The sequence below is a fragment of the Gavialis gangeticus genome, unplaced genomic scaffold (assembly GCF_001723915.1).
Source record: "Gavialis gangeticus isolate Ggan-Ray unplaced genomic scaffold, GavGan_comp1, whole genome shotgun sequence".
Lineage (NCBI taxonomy): Eukaryota > Metazoa > Chordata > Crocodylia > Gavialidae > Gavialis > Gavialis gangeticus.
The window spans coordinates 103,319,018-103,337,510 of NW_017729024.1; the positions used below are offsets into that span (position 1 = coordinate 103,319,018).

At 41.4% G+C, this 18,493-nt stretch overlaps 1 protein-coding gene across 1 annotated transcript in view; it reads right to left on the reverse strand.

Annotated features, from left to right (window-relative positions):
• The window catches only part of SMC5 (structural maintenance of chromosomes 5), a 118,603-nt gene that overhangs the window by 86,181 nt on the left and 13,929 nt on the right, over positions 1-18,493 (reverse strand). The window contains exons 5-8 of the mRNA XM_019517470.1: positions 18,099-18,233; positions 17,128-17,268; positions 10,658-10,819; positions 1,222-1,293 (exon numbers count right to left, since the gene is read on the reverse strand). Of these exons, the coding sequence (XP_019373015.1) occupies positions 1,222-1,293; positions 10,658-10,819; positions 17,128-17,268; positions 18,099-18,233 (510 nt within the window). The remainder of the gene's footprint in view (positions 1-1,221; positions 1,294-10,657; positions 10,820-17,127; positions 17,269-18,098; positions 18,234-18,493) is intronic.

Below are 18,493 nucleotides of genomic sequence, written 5' to 3' on the forward strand. Positions count from 1 at the left end.
AAAAAATCAAACTCTAAATATATAAGCATTTAGCATTTATTTTAATGATTGAGGAACTGGTAGGCATTCAAATGGCTTTAAAATTGTAAATATATCAATAAAACATTGTGTTCAGCTGATACCTGATATGGTGGCATTTCATTTTTGTAACGGGAAAACATGGATTTAGGAGCTTTTAATCAGAGAATTTGAGACTTTTTTTTAACAGAGAAAAACCAGGATTCCTGGTTATTATAAGTTCTTAGATGTGTGTTTATTTAGAATTATAGTAAAAGTCACATGCTGACATGTTTGAGCAGTAGTACAGAATTGCTTAAGAAGTCTATAAAATGCAAATGGAATGTGGAACTTCAGCTCTGCCCCCTTGTGTTTAACGTTCATATTATTTGACTGCTTAGCTACACAAGCTGATTTTACTCTTTGGTATTTTACTTTTTTAATTATATGTTATAAATCTCTCAGATTCGTTAACGCAAACAACCACTTTGGTTTTTCATCTAGTTAAAATTACAGCCACATGCAGAACCATAGGAATTCAGTGTTAGAAGGAACTCAAGGGGAGTTTGGCCTAACTCCCATAAAGTAGGCCCTGCTGGGACATAGAGAGACAGAGCCTACAATCCTAGCATTATTACCATGATCTAACTTCCCAACATAACCACCAAGGTATAAGAAGATTATCATGAATATTACAGCATCAAGTATTTGTATTTAATGCATCAACAATATTTGACAAAAGCAGTAACTTGTAATATATACATGGTAACCAAAAATGAGTTCCTTGTAACAGAATGGTGTCTCAAGGTAACTGTCTTTAATTTTACTTAGTAAACAACTGTTCCATTAAGAAGCATCGCTTTCCTTGGGAAAGAAAAATGTTAAAATTTTAGTTCCATGAGTGAAGGCTGATGGGAGATGTACTATCTTATGGGTATTCTGCCTTGTCCATTTCAAAGGAAGCACCCAACCAGCTGTGGATCCTCAAAGGAGTGGAGGTGCAAGCAGTTAGCATAAGTGCACTGCCACTCCATGTGTACTTCCCCTTCCAGGTGGGCTAGAATTCATGCTCCACTGACCCAGGTATTGGCTCAGACACAGCATCTCTAAATCCAATAATTATTACCAAATGTTGTGTGTGATGCAGGTAGTAAAGTATCTATACAACACAGCAAAGCACTACCAAACAAGCGGCAAAGAAACTATGCCCATTAAGGTTCTTACTTGTTTGTCTTTGTTCTCCAAAGCATCTTGTTTTTGTTTACATTTTTGAGAAGTCTCTCTGATTTCAGGAGCCTATAGGCAAAGAAATTCAAAAGCTTGAAGTTAAAATTTAATTATTTTAAACTTTAAAACAAAAAAACCCTTTTAAGTACCAAAAAACCCCCAAACATTTTAGAAGGACATTAAATATGCAAAACCTATAATTTATTTTATAACAAAAGCCACGCATTCATCAGAAAGCAATTTATTTTTATTAATTGGCTGCTATCAAGAAAAAGTCAAATGACTTATACTTACTGTATTCATATAGTCAGTTTGTACACAACTGTCTATATGCAAGTGGTTTGGGAACTACAAGGTAATATAACTCGTTATAGATCTGCAAATTTTATTATGTGTCAAATAATAAAGGTTAACATGATTCTGAAATTAAAATTATACTTCAAACAAACAACTTTAGACTCCAATTTTTAAGGCTGCACCTTCTCCAAAACAGCCATCTCAAGAAAGATCTAATCAACTTAAAGCCACAATCCTGAGAAAAAAGGAAAGTGCAGCACATGGCTGACTTGCCTCAGCAGCAGCCCAGAGGGGAGTTTGACTGTTTTTCTCAAGTCCTGCTACTGTTCCACAGCTATATCCTTAGCAAGGGCTTGTTTGGCAAATGAGATGGGGTGTAGCACCAAAGTCTCCACTCTGTCCCCCTGACATACACACAAACCTTTCCCTTTCCTTACCCAACTCTATAAAGAAATGGAGATGGTAATTGGGGCCTTCATGGACCCTGATACCCTCCTGAGATGCTACCTGCAACATGGCTAGCCAGTGCAGGCCCATTAGGGAAACCTTCTTATACCTATGCATCGCCATGTTAAGGCAGGCTACAATTTGGCTTTTACTTTATCTGGTAAACATTTTTTGGGGCAGATTTATAAAACTGATATTAATCAAACAGAAATTTAAATCAATTTGGGGGGTTTTATATTAAATTGATCTGAATGTAAAACAACCCTGAATTTAAGACACCCCGCCCCATAACTAGATTATATGCATGGAAATCCTATATATTTGTTATAATTTTCCATGTATAGAATCTAATTACTGGAGGGCTATTTTAAATTCATCCCTCCCGCCACTCCAGCATAGGTGGGAGGGAGGGATTTGACCCCTGCCTTTTGTCCCCCACTATCTGCACCCACCACTTGCCCCTGCATGCCTGCCCCTGCCACTGTCTCTGCCACCTCCCAAATTGCCTTGAATCCCCCTTCCCTGCTCTCTCATAGCCTCTACCCTGACTGTCCCCCCACCACTTACCCTTACTAAGGCTCCAGCCCCACTCCAGTCTGTGGCATGGAGCATGCATTTGCTCTGGCCCCAGCCCAGTCCCAAAGCAGTGGCAGCAGCATGGCAGCTCCAGGGCCAGGCCTGAGCTACCATCGCTGCTGCTATCCACCTGCTCTAGAGCCAGAGCAAATGAATGGCCTGTACCAGGACTGAGACCTGCTGGAGCCAGACAAAGGGTAAAGAGGCAGAGAAGAGGCAGAGGCTGTGGGGTGGGGAGAGACTGGGCGAGGGGGTGGGGGTCTGAAGCTGTATGGGGACAGGTGGGGAAGCAAAGTTTGTGGGGGCTGATGGTGGGGGGAATGTTGCTGCAGCTCTGGCTGCAATGTCAGATTGGGGCCAGAGCTATAGCAGCTGCCTGCCCCCTGTCAACTTGTACTCCCATCCAGGACAAGAGGTTTTCCACCCCACTCCCCCAGTGTTAATTGTGGGGGGAGGAAGAAAAAAAATTTCATCTTAGTTTTCAGTAAATATGGTAACTTCAGGTATTACACATCTGAATTCCTATATCAAACTCTGGTTTTACCACCAATTTCCTACTTTTTAATTTGCAAATGCATCATTTCTCTGCTGCTGTATTCTAGACCTGACAGCTGCATCATTTGTTTGCCTAAAGGAAACAGTAAAGATAAATATACGTAAAGAGAAAAACGTATACTGCAATGTTTGGTGGTGATGGGAGGGGGCCGGGGGGTGGAGTTAATGCAAGCCTTTCCACTAGTTTCCATGGCATTAGGATCAGATCAGGGTATTTCCAGATTATAAAACAAGAAGGAAAGAAAAAACATTTTCCCCTCTAATTTTTCAGCAGTGAGTGACAGAGAGGAATTATCGGTACAACAGTTGGTGGTAAAAGTTTTCACATGCAAAAGTAGGTTTTATTATGATGTCCCTTAAACAGAAAAAGGTAACAATAAAGTGGTCTGAAAAAAGTTTAAGAAGGAATGTTTTATCTGCTTCAACTTGTAAAGCAATAATAGTACAAGCCACCCAGGCTGCTTACAGACATACCTCCCCCCCAAAACACAACAGTGCTTTACTTTGAACTCAGCACACCCCCACAGCTAGCCCAGACCATGCCCAGAAGAGGCACTGCATTAGCTGGACCTGGCTTGCCCAACATCTGTATAGATCAGGTGCTTCAGTGGGGCTTTTCTTGAGCTTTTACCTAATAGCTGATTGAACCAGCTATTAGACAAAAGCACCAAAAACCCCCAATGAAGTGCATGATCTATACAGATATTGCAGAGCCAGGTCAAGCCAACGTACTGCCTCTTCCAGTAAAGCTGGGGGGGTTCCCCCTACGTGTGTCAGTGCCCTCAAATGCTACTGTCTGGTGGAAGCATACCACACCAATACAAAAAGACTTAAGCCAAGCCCTTTACCTCTGAGCCTTGAAAACACTCAGCAGACAGAAGCTGGGACCACAAGAGAAGTTAAGGAAATTCTACTACCAGAAAGGAAGCAAATCCAGCATTTTTTGCCAAAAGATATATACTCCCTAAAGCAGCAGTGATAAGGATACTATTCAGCATGAGCACAGTGGGAATGGGAAGAACCCAGATAAACAAATAATGGATCCAGAATGGAGAAAAGGAGGAAAAATGAGAATGAACAGTTGGTTTTGAAAGTAGAGGAAATCAGGAAGGAGAGTATCTGAATCAAAGGAGGCAAAAAAGAAAGGTGAAAACAACCTAAAAGTGCTTTATTTTGGTTCTGGCAAAGGAAGGATGAACAATGACAAGGACAGGTATGGAAGTACACTGAGAGGAGAATGAGATAGGATTTTTAATGGTTTTATTATATGATTATCTGGAGTAACTTCCCCACCATTCTGTGATCTGTTGCATTCTGACAGAGATGGCAACTATTAAGATTTATTCAGTATTTTACAGAACTGCAAAGCCATTCCTCTAGACAGTCAGACGAATACAATATCTGCATGCTATAATCAAAAATGAATGGAAAGTACAGCTGTGAGTGGGTGGAATCTAAAAATACCCATTAGAGGTGCAAAGCCAAAACACAAACAGGAGAATGTGATTCTATTTCACTTGTCAGCACTGGTATCTAGCAAATTTAGTGTTAAATTCTGAGCAACTATTAGGATTTTATGTGAAACTAAATAGTTGGGATGAAAGATCTGCCATTTTACAAACTACTGTTTCTGTTCCTGCTGAAAAGCATACAAACTCAAAACCATCTTGCAGGAATTTGATGGCTATTTCCAAAGTATGCATGCTATAATAGCCTTAGTGATTAGGAGAAATGGATTCTATCAATGTCAGAGGGATGAAACAGAAAACTGGGGGAAAAAACACTACTGAAATTAAACCTTTGAGTGCCAAATAATAAGTTTTGCGAACAGAAAAAATGACTTTGGGACTAAATTTTTAGACAGGTCTCAAGGATAGCATGGGGAAAATATCTCCAGTAGGTGCCAAAAATAACAGCATCTTGTCTGAAAAATCCTAGTCTACTACAGTAAGAAATACTAAAGAACTTTAAACTGAACTACAAAGCTAATGTTTTTGAAGGTCCTAATCTGATGAATAAGGATTAATTTTATGTGTAGCCAGATATGCCAAAGAGGTTATAAAATTAATTTTTCTTAGACTGAAATGATTCTATTTGGGTAAAGAAAAATAAGTTTGTATGAGTAGCTGCAGGATCAAACTTTACTAATCACAAACAGGATCAGTTTTTATTAAACTATTGAATATAAATTATCCTCTTCCCTCCTGCTCCAAAAAGCCTCTTGAACTCTGGAGAGAAATGCTTCCTCTGAGAAACAACTGTAAAACTTTCAAAGAAAATAATTTCCCAACAAGTCTCAAAGTCAGGGCACTGGGAAGACAGCTACATGCCAATTGGAAAAAAGTTTCTACCGGAATTACAAAAGGCAGTAAAATTATGTGTAAAGTTTGGGGGGATTCGCATATTAATTTTTTTGAGCATATGCAATACAATATGAAATTTACTCCACAGAATTGAAAAGCAATATATTTTTGCATTATATTTTTAAATATTATTTAAAGAAAAGTGGGACTGAATAGCACCCATCTGTGGAAAATGCCATCTGGATTTTATAGGGGAGAAGCCTCTAGTACAGTCGTTCCCAACCTTTTTTTCCTGCAGACCAGCACAGAAGCAGGACAGGGTACACGGAGCTGGCTGCCTCCCTCCCAGGGCTGCCCTGCCCCCCAGCTTTAACCCCACAAGTGACTGCCAGCAGTGGAAGCTGCTTGCCGGGGCAGACAGATGGGGGTCTGAACAGGGGGCTCGTGCCCCAACCTGGCAGACAACCTTTCACAGCCCCATGACAGGCTGCGGCCCAATGGTTGGGAACCTCTGCTCTAGTAGGATTGACCCAGGGAGATTTTTCCAAACCACTCAAGAAAGCAAGCTTGCACAACCTCCAAAATGAGCAAGATGTTCTCCAGAATCTAGAGAATCCATTTACAGCACAGTCATCCCATGCACACATCCTATGCTTTCACTTCAGCTCCCCAGCCCACAGGTTCCTTTAACTGTACTTCAGAAGTGGTTATAAATACAGCACAGTCTCTGGGTACATTAGCTTTCTTACAAGTGAATTGCTGCATCTGTTTTCAACTTTACCACCTTCCCAGCCCTTTCAGAGGACTATAGTACTGCCTTGCTTACTACCTGCCAGAAAAAGAACTTGGCACATCTAACTCCACATACACATTCTCAAGCAAAGGGCATGATCTCAGAGGAACAGAGAGGTTTACGGTTATTTGATATTGATGTTTGTCTCGCACAAAGGGCCTGAAGAAAATCCAGTGGTCATGATGGTTGATCCTGAAGGGAGGTGTCTACACATGCATATTAATGCAACGCAATAAACTCTGGCACGTATCAGCTGTAGTTAATTGCTCCTGGGCACCACATTTACATAAGCGCCGAGGACTGTAGCATGTTGACCTGGGTTGGAGCAGCCCCAGCTGGCAGGGGGCCTGGGGGAAATCAGCCTGCCAGCCCAGGGCTGCTCCAACCAGGCTCAACATGCTGCAGAGGGACTGTCTGGGCCACAGGGGTCAGCCAGCAGGCAACTACCATAGGCAGGCAACACCCCCACTGAAGCATTCTAGTGCCCCTGCCAGCTACATCACTGTCTAAACATGTTGCCCACCACCCCACACCACCACCTCCCAGGAGCAGGGCTGGGGGGTGCAAGGGCAGTGGCTTCCCTCTGCAGGTTGCACAGGCACCACCCGGCCAGCCGGACATGAGGAGGGATGAGTGGGGAGCACACACGCAACTGCCACCATCCACCCCCCTGTGCTGCTGCAGCATGCAAGCCCCATCTCTCCATGTCCCACCCCACGGTCCACATCCAGCTGCCATCACTCCCTGCCCTCCCCCCCGCTCTGCCAGAAAAAGGTTGAAAACTCCTGTTTTAGAGTACAGTGTTCTCATGACAGTAGAGGCACTGCATTTGTGGAGATTGGTGTTACTCCCACATCTTGCAATTGATATTAGTGAATGTTCCCTAGCACTGAATGGAGGGAGCCCACTCAGGTTTTCACTTGCCAACAGAGGAGAGGAAAAGGGTGGTGGTTGGGAATGATATTAAAAAAAAAGAGAGAGAACAACTGGTATGCAAGTCACTGAAATCATATCAGTAGCTCTTCTGCAAAGTAGTACTTCTTTAATAGTGTCAAGGACAATACAAGTTTAATTAGATTATCAGAGCCTACATACTTATGTAGTCCCCACTAATAATGTTGACAATTTCACTCATACATACACATTAAAGTTTTTCCTCACAACACAAAACATTTTAATACACCCTTTACAAATGGAGAACTGAGACAGAGGTTTGAAGTATAGCTTTCTAGCACAAAAAAGGAGGGTGGAAGCTTAATAAGTGACTTAAAATGTAGCCAGGATTTCACCCCAATTTGTTCAACATCATCCAAAAGTGTGGCGCAGACCAGCATGGAACTTATGTGTCATAAACCCAACTCTATTGCTTTAACCACAAGACCTTCCTTTCTTCCTATGCTAAATAACCAATACTCTGGCTTCAAGAGCTGCTGTCATCAAAAGTAGTCTTAAAGACTCCAAATAATACAAGGACAAAGTCCTGAGTTATGGAAATGCCACATCACAATGCAGTGTCAATTGTAAATGAAGTCAATGCAATCACAAAAGAATTGTAAGCCATATCCATTACAAAGCAATGTCAGAATGTCACAATGAATATTCTATTACAGCCCCAATTTAGTTCAAATGCTGCATTTTCTTTTCTTCATCCCTACTTCTTAGCTGCTAGGAACACAGCTGGAGCAGTGCTGAATTAGATGCATAATTTATGCCTACCTAATTTATACGCTCAGGTCCACAACAGGACTACTCACGTGAGTCAAGATAAACATGTTACCATTTATAGGATCAGGGTCTTAATCTACATGTCTGATTTCAGAAAAAAAGTGTTAACTCAGGTATGTTGCTCAGTCAGCTGGTCTCTCCATTTACTACTGTTTCACACCTCTCTAGCTTTGGTTCCCAGATTTCCCTGGCACATAACTTATGAAGGTTTTGTGGGCAAGTTAGAACTAAGCTAGAAACAAATGTTGCCAAATGGAACAATTCACCCACACTGCAGCACAGCTGATTCACTCCACTGGGTGAAACGCACCCATGATGGTGCAGGACAAGGGGCAACATGATCCCCTTAGGTTTCCCCAGTGCCCCACACCTAAGCTGTAGTTAGGTTTCCCTGTTTTCCCTGCTCAGCCAGCCCTATGGGGTTCCTCTGCTGCCCCAAACCCATGGTGTAGGTCTGGGGCAGTAGGGATAGGGAGCTGGCTGACCAAGGAAGTGTTTTTCCCCCTGCCACAGACCGTTGGCACAGTTCTGGGGCAGTGAAGACAGCGCCACAAGGTAACAGACATCTTCCGCAAACTTCATAGTCTATTACTGCCTTTTATTGTGTCACCAATGTTCTTGCCATGTGGTGCAACAAAGGGTAAGGACTTCTTTTTGCTCTGCATTTGTGCCACCTTAAACATTTTTAAGGTGGCACAAATGAGAAATCAACTGAAGCCTGTCTCCACCCTAAGATTCTCATTCTATTTTCTTATGCTACTCTTAGAAATGAAACATAACTTCTTCCTTAATGTAGTTCTATATGGCTAAGAAGTGTGTCAAGGAGTTCAGAGCAGAATTCCTTCCTGCTTTTATAAGTCAGTAAAACATTAATTAAAAATGAGAGAATGATTAAAACTTTGCAGAATAATACCAAGCTGTGCATACACAACCTAACAAGCACGAAGACCCTTACTGCATTTTGAAAATTAATCCAAAGCTTTCAGCTGTTAAACAGAAAATGCTCAATTCTACAGTAAAACTGACAATAATTTGAACACTTTCTTTAAAAACTATTTAAATATTTTGACCCACCAACCAAAAAAGGAAATCTTGAGTAGCCTTGTAGAGTATGAAATCCAAACATGCATGCATTTTTTAAATGATCAGTTTAGCAAAATGTTTTAGTTGCTTGGGAAACGGTGTAACAACATAGCCCATCTTTAACAGAAAAAGGTCTATGTACTTTTATCTTCCTTTGTTAAAATCCAATTTAGGAAATAAATCAGAAATCGATCACAAATTAACAATGGGTATAATCCTTTGCTGCTAGTGATATGGAAGGCACAGTTCACTTCATCTGCCCAAGTGAAACAAACACAGTGGGTGTGTCTACACGTGTCCCTGACTGCACAGCTGTTACTAAAGCAAGTACTAAGTGACTACGCAGTAACCACCAGTACTGCACAGTAGCATCGGCATCATGGTTCGTGCCCGCCGACACTATATCACCGATGCTACAGCAACATAGCGTCTATCTGAGACACTTTACAGCAGACTAATTTGCTGTGTAGTAAAGTGTCACCATCTACACATGCACAGCAATTAGGGAGCAGATTAATTTACTGTGCTGTTGGGTAGTCCTGTCAGATATATATGGTATCTGGCAGCACATTAAATTACTGTGCTTAAACGCACATCCAGACAGCGAGGTCAGGTTTAGTTTATTCAGTCACATTACTTGCATGTGTAGATATGCCCCGTATGAGCCAGATTCTTCTTTTGTTAAAGTCAGTGTCCAAGCTTATCTTCGGTAAGACCTAAACTCCAATTCAAACTGGAAATATCTGTAGTCTCAAATTTCAAATAAGAGATCTCTGAATCACTTATGCAATTCAACATTTCAATCAGAAACTGTATGTTTAACATATTATGATCTCCCTACTAAATACATATTTTTAAAGAAAGCATAGAATATGAAAATATGGCATTTGTTAAACTATTTGTTACAAGGCTTCCTTAGCAATTACTGAGTCTCAATTCTACAGGCTGCTCAATATAAACTCATCACTTCAGCTATCTTGTATCCTTTGTTTTTTTGACTAATTATTTAACCCAACCCTCATTTTCTTCCAAACCAATGAGCTATTCATAAACTGCATTTAGTTCATTCCTAATACACGCTGTACAATTGGTAATTTAATTCCATAAGTCACCTATGATTTTTGTATCCTGATCAGATGGCATACCTTTTAAAAATAAAACAAAAGAGTGAATCTGGTACTGTTGATATTAATTTTGATGGAAAGGTAATTCTGAACTTTTATGGCAGCTACCCAGAAAACCAACAAATTAGGTTAAGCCACAAGACACGAGTTACACAGTTACAGTACTTTTATGCTTGAAAATGTTCTAAATATTTTCAATACAATTTGAAAGAGAGCTACAAACGTGTCTGTTCTAAACAATTTATAATGAGGAATCTCCCAGCATTGTCACTGAAGTTGCATTGGAAAGCAGAAATCAGTGAAGTCACATTCCCTTCAATGGAGAACAAACATGCTAGGGCAGACCTCAAGGGGAAAGAAGGGGAAACTACAGACAAGAATATTTTACTTCTGGGCTTTTTTTAAACAGAAGCACACATGCAGACACACCATGCAAAAATGAGCATATTTTAAAGCTCAAAATGGAACAGGCAACTATAACTGAAGACCTGGGAATGTCTTAACATTTTACTCAGAAATCTAATGCATACCTTCTCTTTAATTTTCACATCCAGATTCCTGAATTGCTTTTCAATTTCTTGGATTTGCTGTATCATTGGAGATTGTGTTTCTTTTAGTTTTTTCAATTCTTCTCTTACACAGTCACGCTCTTGTTTCACTTCCTCATATTGTTGGCGAACATTTTCATATTCCTTTCAAAAGTTTCAAGTAAAGTAATTAAAGCATTTTACCATCTGTGTTTAGTGGGCCATACATTTTTATGCCCCCACAGAGTTCACATTTAACAAAAAGAGAACCGCACAAAGGCTTTTTAAAAGAGATGCTGTTTGAGTAAATGTTCTAGCACCTTGTTAGGGTTTTGTCAACTTGACTCTGTGATAAGCTATAGCCCAACTAGTATCTGCTGAAAAAAATCATGCAATGTTCAATGATATTTGAAAAATCCTATTAAACAAATACAGGAAGAGATGTACACTTTTCCATTAGCGTCCTAAATACTAATGAACCTGGGTAATCTGTTCCAATTTTAGTATAGTCTACCAGTTCAAATCACCAACATTTTTTTCACTGCCCAACACCAACAGACAGTTGAAATTTAACTAGTATGAGCAGGGCCCTGATGCCTTCCCTACTGAAGTCTGAACTCTAGAAAGCAACGTAACTTTACATAACCTTTGTTCTGAATATTTGGTACTACTCTATTTTATAGGCCAAAGCTTTTTAGGGGGGTTTAGTGAAAATATTGCTTGCATGGGCCCATTTTAAGAGTGTTGATCTCTCTTGACAACTAACTAACCTCCAGTTACCAGAGAGCAATCGACTTCTCTCTTATTGTTAGCAGGTGTATAGGTTATTCTAAAATTGGCTGCTTTGAAAAGGGTTGGCAAGGAGTGTCTCAGTTACTTAGACTGCAGTATAAAAATGCTGTCTATTTAAAAGTGGAAAAATTAAGTATATAGGCAGGAAAAAACAATATCACCTGAAGCTAAAATAACAGAATAACTGTCTTGAAAGCCTATTTTCAGACTGTTTCTGTTTTCCACACTCCAGAATTTAGAATAATCCAGACACTTTAGTTTTGCCCCTCTGGTCCTTTTAGCTATCTCAGTATCCACTAGAAAGGCTCACTAGTAAAAGGGAAGGGGGGCAGAAGATTGATCTTAACAGACTACTTTAGAGGTGGGGCAATTATTTGGGCCCATGGGCCACATAGGGAGTCTTGGTGAGCTGCGGTGGGCTAAGTCAGAACCACCCCACCCCCTGCCCAACAACTCACCAAAACTCCCTAAGTGGCCACATCCCATCTGACTAGCCAGGTGCCCTGCCAGCACAGGTCCTGTCTGGTCTCCACTGAGGCCCCAGGATCGCAGCAACTACCTGAATGCATGGAGCTGCTGCTCCCAACTGCTCCTATTACATGGCATCTCCAGCGTGGCCCACACCGCGCAGCTCCCACCTGGCACTTACCACCCAATGTGCCCTGCGCAGCTCAGCCCAGCCTGTGTTCTCCCTCCCCACAACCCAAGCTGTCTTCTGCTCCCCACCTTGGCAATGGCTTCACTGCCTCCTGAGCCCCAACCCACTGCCAAGTTCCTGCTTCCTCACAACTATAGTTCCTATCCCTGGCTCCTTTCAGCTGTGCGCGGGACTGCAAATGGAGCCCACTTAGGTCTCTCTTCCAGCGCTGTTCAGGTTGGGCTAATGCTCAGACATTTGCAGCTCCCTTAAACAATGTTTCATATGGATGAGGTAATGCAATAGTGATGCTGTAGCCATGATGGTCCAGAAACTGAGAGAGGCAAGGATTTCTTAGGGTGATATCTTTTATTGGACCAACTATGTAGTTGGGATTACGTAAGACAAACTTCCAAATGCAAGACATTGTTGGGTCTTTACATGAGTGAGAGAGACAATAAAAATGATGGTAAGGTAATTTTTTTCCACACAAATGTGACAAAGCCTTAGAAAAGTCTCTTCACTGTGAAAGCCAGCTGAGTCTTCAAAGAGTAGCATGGTAAAGTGAAACAGCGGTGAAGTAAACTAACAGAGCTCAAAATGAAAGAGTTGATTCTTCCTTAAGGGCCAAGGATAAGATTGCATCATCAGATTATCAGCAGATGTTGGATTAATCTGATTTCAATCTCAGCAAAGAAAGACTGTCTCCTTTTTTAAACATATGTTGGTCTACATGGGTGCTTACCAATCTGCATAACTGTCAGCTGCTCTTCGAAAAGCACTAACTCTACAAAAGCCAGTGGAAGGCTTTTTGGTCCATTAACAAAAATTGGTCTCTTATAACAAGGACAAATAAGAATCCATGGCAAAGGGAACTAATGCTCCCACATCAGCTTGAAATTAGGCTCTTGTATTGAGCTAACATAGGCACTTTGCCCCCTATCTTTTCAATCTTCCTTTATTTCTGGAAAGAGTGGTATTGGAGTTATTGCTCCCAAGAAAGCAAACATAGGACAGGGTTAAAAAAAACAAAAAAATCCTCTCTCTCCTGCTAATAGACTTTATAATTGACAATGAAGGATAATACCAACAAATTTGAGCAATTTCTCATGCGTAAAACAACAAAAAAAGGCACCTTGTACTTTATAGCTTACAAAATTCCTGTTGCAGTTGTACACTAATGTACAAAAAAACAGATGACCCTTGCTTTTAAATGTACTATTTCCACAAGTAAATAACTTCTTTTCAGTAATGATAATATTTGATTCCACCCTTGCGGATTATATGGGTTATCACCATGGTCCTGTCTGCTAAATACCTGTATTCTTTTCTCCTGTACTTGAGGGCCAACCAATCTCTTATAGTCTCAATAAGCTTATTTCTGCTATAATACAAATGCAAACATCTTGTATACTTTCTACATCTTATATAAGAAAAATATTTTATATACTTACCATGAGAGCTGTCTTCTCTGACCCAGTCCAGTGTTTTAAGAGCTTGCCACCAGGCAACGGGATGAGGTTTGGACTATTGTTTTTGTCTGACTCAGGCCAAAATGGTCAAGGCTTTCTGGGAGTTCCACTAACAGTGTGAAATGTGTAGGTGTGTCTCAACCATAAATCTATACAGGCAATGTCTTACATCTATAACATAAGACTATCCAGGCAAGTATCGTTTGTTCCACTGCAGAAAGCAAATTAAAAGTACTATTACAATACACAAGGGCTGCCCAACTTAACTAATCCACCCCTGCCAGTAACTAGGACAGTGTTTCTCAAACAGGGGGCTATGCCATGAGACCCCCCTCAAGGTTGTTGTGATGCAGGTGCTGCCACCACAGCCAAATAAAACTGCCCCATGTGCAGGACTGCAGCAGGAACATGCTCCTTCTGCATTAGGGTTCTCTAAGCAAGCAACAGAGAAGGCTTCTGCTGTAGCCTTTCCAGTTCCACCTACCTGGCATGCCTCTGTTCTCGGGACACACTGATTGGAACAGGAAGAGCTGCAGCATGAGTAGGCATGGCAGGATTTGGTTTTTATCTATAAACGATGTCACCTCATATGCACGATACCTCCCTGCCTGTCTAAACTACTGTAGAGTGTCTTATGCAGAGTTCCTGAATCCATTACAAATTCTACTGTGTGTGAATGAGGTCTAAAAGTTAGCCACATATATGGCGCAACTACACATTGCCATGCTTTGGTATTTCCTTTGCAGTATGGGTGATTCCTGTGCCATGTGTGTGACGCACACTAGATTTCACCGTTATGTTGCCATAGCAGCGTGTTATAACTGGGGAGCATTGCTGTTACGGCAACATAGCTGACAATCACATATAAACCCACATGACTGCTATGTCACTGTAGGACGCCATACAGTGAGGAAGCGTGTTCTAATGGTTATGTGATGCCTCAACAGACAGAACAACAAAAGCTTAATTGGTGGTTCAGTTCACAGATTTCATAGACATTTGGGCTGGAAGGGACGCCGGAAGAACATCAAGTCCAACTCCCTGCCCCAGGGGCAGGAAGTCAGCAGGGATCATAGGATCCCAGCAAGATAAGCATCTGGGATGTGTCCTGAAGGCGTTCAAAATGGGTGCTTGAACAGCCTCCAGCGGCAGTCTGTTCCAAACCTTGGGGGCTCGGACAGTGAAGAAGTTATTTCTTATGCCCAGCCTGAATTGGTCATGGTGGAGTCTGTGACCATGCGATCCTGTCATCCCTTGGGGCACTCTGATGAACAGACATTCCCCCAGATCCTGATGAGCACCCCTGATAAACTTGTAGGCGGCCACCAGATCACCCCTGAGCCTGCACTTTTCCAGGCTGAAGAGTTCCATGGCTCTCAGCCTCTCATCATAAGGCCTGTTTTTCCTGACCTCTGATCATGTGTGTGGCTCTCCTCTGCACCCTCTCAGGTTTCTCCACATCCTTTTTAAATTGTTGAGTCCAAAACTGGATGCAGTACTCCAGCTCCAGCCTCACCAAGCCCGAGTACAGTGGGAGAATGACGTCCCGGGATCTTCTTGAGAAGCATCTATGGATGCAAACCAGCATTTTGCTCGCTTTACTAGCTGCAGCATCACACTGAAGGCTCATGTTCATCTTGTGGTCAATCATGACCCCCAAGTCCTTTTCATCTGTAGTGCTAACCAGCGTAGCACTACCAAGCCTATAAACATGCTGCAGGTTTTTCTTCCCAAGGTGGAGAACCTTGCATTTTTCGTTGTTGAACACCATCAGGTTCTCGTCCGCCCATTTCATGAGCCTGTCAAGATCTGGATCACCCTCCTGCCCTCCGGTGTGGATGCTTTACCTCAGAGTTCGGTGTCATCAGCAAACTTGGCCAGTCTGCTTCTGACACCAATGTCGACATCACTGATGAAGATGTTAAATAGTATAGGCCCTAGGACAGAGCCTTGAGGGACCCCACTGGTGACCTCGCACCAAGACGATTGGCTCCCTTCGACCACCACCCTCTGGCTCCTACCACGGAGCTAATTCCCCAGCCAGCAGATCATGGTGAGGATGAGGCTGCAGTTAGCCAGTTTAGCCAAGAGGTGATCGTGGGATACCAGATTGAAGACTTTTTTGAAGTCAAGATATACACATCAATCTCTTCCCCCTTGTCCAGGTGATAAGTCACCTGGTCATAAAAATAAATGAGATTGGTCAAGCAAGACCTGCCTGCAACAAACCCATGCTGGCTATCCCTCAGGATATTGCCTTCAGCTAGTCTGTTAAGGATGGCCTCTTTGATAATCTTTTCCAAGACCTTCCACAGGATAGAGGTCAGGCTGATAGGCCTATAGTTTGCCAGATCTACTTTCCCCCCTTTCTTGAAGATAGGCACGACATTGGCCCTCTTCCAATCATCAGACACTTCACCAGAGCGCCAAGAGCTCTCAAAGACCTGTGCCAGGGGCTGAGCTATGATGCTCGCCAGATCCCTGAGTACCCTTGGGTGTAACCAGTCAGGGCCGTCTGACTTCAAGGTATACAGCCTGTCAAGGTGTTCCTTCACGAGGTCAGCTTTGATGGAGGGCATGGAATCTCCCTCACCTGGGCCTCCCTGACCCACAGTGGGCACGGCCATCCCACGGGACTGGTGAAAAACTGACACAAAGTACCCATTTAGCAAGTTCCCTTTTTCCTGGGCATCAGTTGTCAGTTGCCCCATCTGGTTTAGCAGGGGTCCAATGTTGCCCTTGCTTTTCCTTTGGCTCCCCACATATCTAAAAAAGGACTTTTTATTGTCCTTGATATTTGTAGCTAGCTGAAGTTCCATCGCAGCCTTGGCTTTCCTGGTTTGCTCGCTGCAGGTCCGGACCAGAGCAGAGTATTCCTCCTTGGTGGTGGTTCCAGTCCTCCATCCTTTGTAGGTCTTCCTTTTAAGACACAGAAGGTCCACCAGTTCCCTGGAGAGCCAAGGGGGCTGCTGTGCCCTTTTGCTACCTTTCCTCCGAGATGGGATGGACTTTGCTTTCACATCCAGGATTACTCCCTTAAGGAGTTCTCTAATATTTAATCCATTTGGAAATACTATATTTGAATCATTTTTGGATTACAAATCTCTTTCAATGTATGCAGATGTCTGTGTTAAACCCAGGAAGGAATATTCTTAGTTTGTGAAAGCACTTATTCCCTCAGCTCCAGGCATTTGTTTAACAGTTGTTCTACAAAAATACATTGAAAGGCTTACTTTTGAAAAAGCAAAAAGACCTACCATTATTCATCACATCTTAGGAAGCAAGTACCCTCATACCATAAGAGTGTACTGAACAAGCAATCTAACAGTTGGGAGTCAATCTGCTTTCCCTTTAAGACAAAGTATAAACTGGAAGCAGCACGTGAAATTAATTGGAGGCTAAAGTGAGACCAGAAGTAGAACACAGGACAATCTGGTTGCCCCTTATAATTTTGGTAGTTTTCAAGCAATTCTGAGTCAAGTTTCTTTCTCCTTCTCTTTAGTGTGACAGATTCATAAAAATCACAGGGGTGAAAAAAAAAAAAAAATCAAGACTAAAAATAAAATTCTTACCACCCAAGGCCTTTTTCTCTCAAGCATCTCAATCACATCAAGATGACGTTTGCGCTCATGGTACCTCTCAACATCTTGTCTATATCGTTCAATCCTTTGTTCCATTTTCTCCAAGGACTTAGTTTTCTCTTTGCATAAATTCTGTCAGAGTATGAATTTTACATTATTTATTTTGCTCAATTAAAACAAAAACAAATTTCATAATTCCCCAAGATCTCATTTGTATTCAAACAAGCAGAAATTAAGTATTAGGCAGAAGTTCTAGTACAGTAGTTTGTTCTTATAATGTGCAAATCAATTTCATTCTTCAACAAAGGAATACCCAAACCACTTGTCACAGCCAGGGACAGTACTTGGAAGTTACAGGACCTTTATTTACACTTTAGCTTTTCTCTAAAATCTCAGGTCTGATCTAGATAAAATGGAATTAAAATTATTCTTGCTTTTAAATCTGAAGCTTTTCTGATCAGAACGAGTTATTACTGCTCATGGAGTAGGAGAAAAGTTTTTCTTTGCTATATTACTCATTTTTCAAGATTAAGTCCTAACCAAATAATAGTAATCTGCTTTTCCTATTTAATTAGAAGAGAACTAACAGAACATTTAGTTAATTATAGCAATATACATATATATAGCTACAGTATATAACAAGTCTCTCTTTTTAAGATTCCTTTGATCCATTCATGCAGGACTGATAACAGGTTACCAAAGGGATTATTATAATGGATAACAAACTGACATTCAATTAGATATTAAACTGACACAATGGTTCCTATACAGGAGCTCAACTTAAAAAACTCAGTACTTATTAGGAATATGTTCAGCCAAGCATAGAAGGAAAAAGACTTACACTTGTAAAAGAAGCATATAACACATCTGCCTGAATGTACTTATTGTACTTCTTTTAAAAAAAAGGAAATAAGTCTATCACAATCCTTCTATATACATCCCCCTATTTTGTGGATTCTTACCTCAAGTTCTCTCTCTCTGTCTCTGAAGTTTTTTAGCTCACAGTGGAATTTGTACATTTCTGGAGGACCAACTGATTTTTCTGTGGCTTCAAGAAGTTCTACTTTGGACAGTTTTGCAAATTCCCCAACTTTGTCCTATAAAACAGGAAGCAAATATCAAACGCTGTGCATCTGTTACAACACTGCAACAAGTCAATACTCCTTATTAGAATATATTAGCCTATTTCAAGCCCTCACACACTTACGAAGGCAGGGTAGAGATGCACCTTGTAGCCTAACTATATCAGAAATGTATAAACTTTTGTGTGCCAGACTTCACTTTTTCAAAAGCCAGAACAAAAGTTAAGATGCAAGAAACAATAAAGAAACAGCAGTAGGACTTACAAGCTAACAGT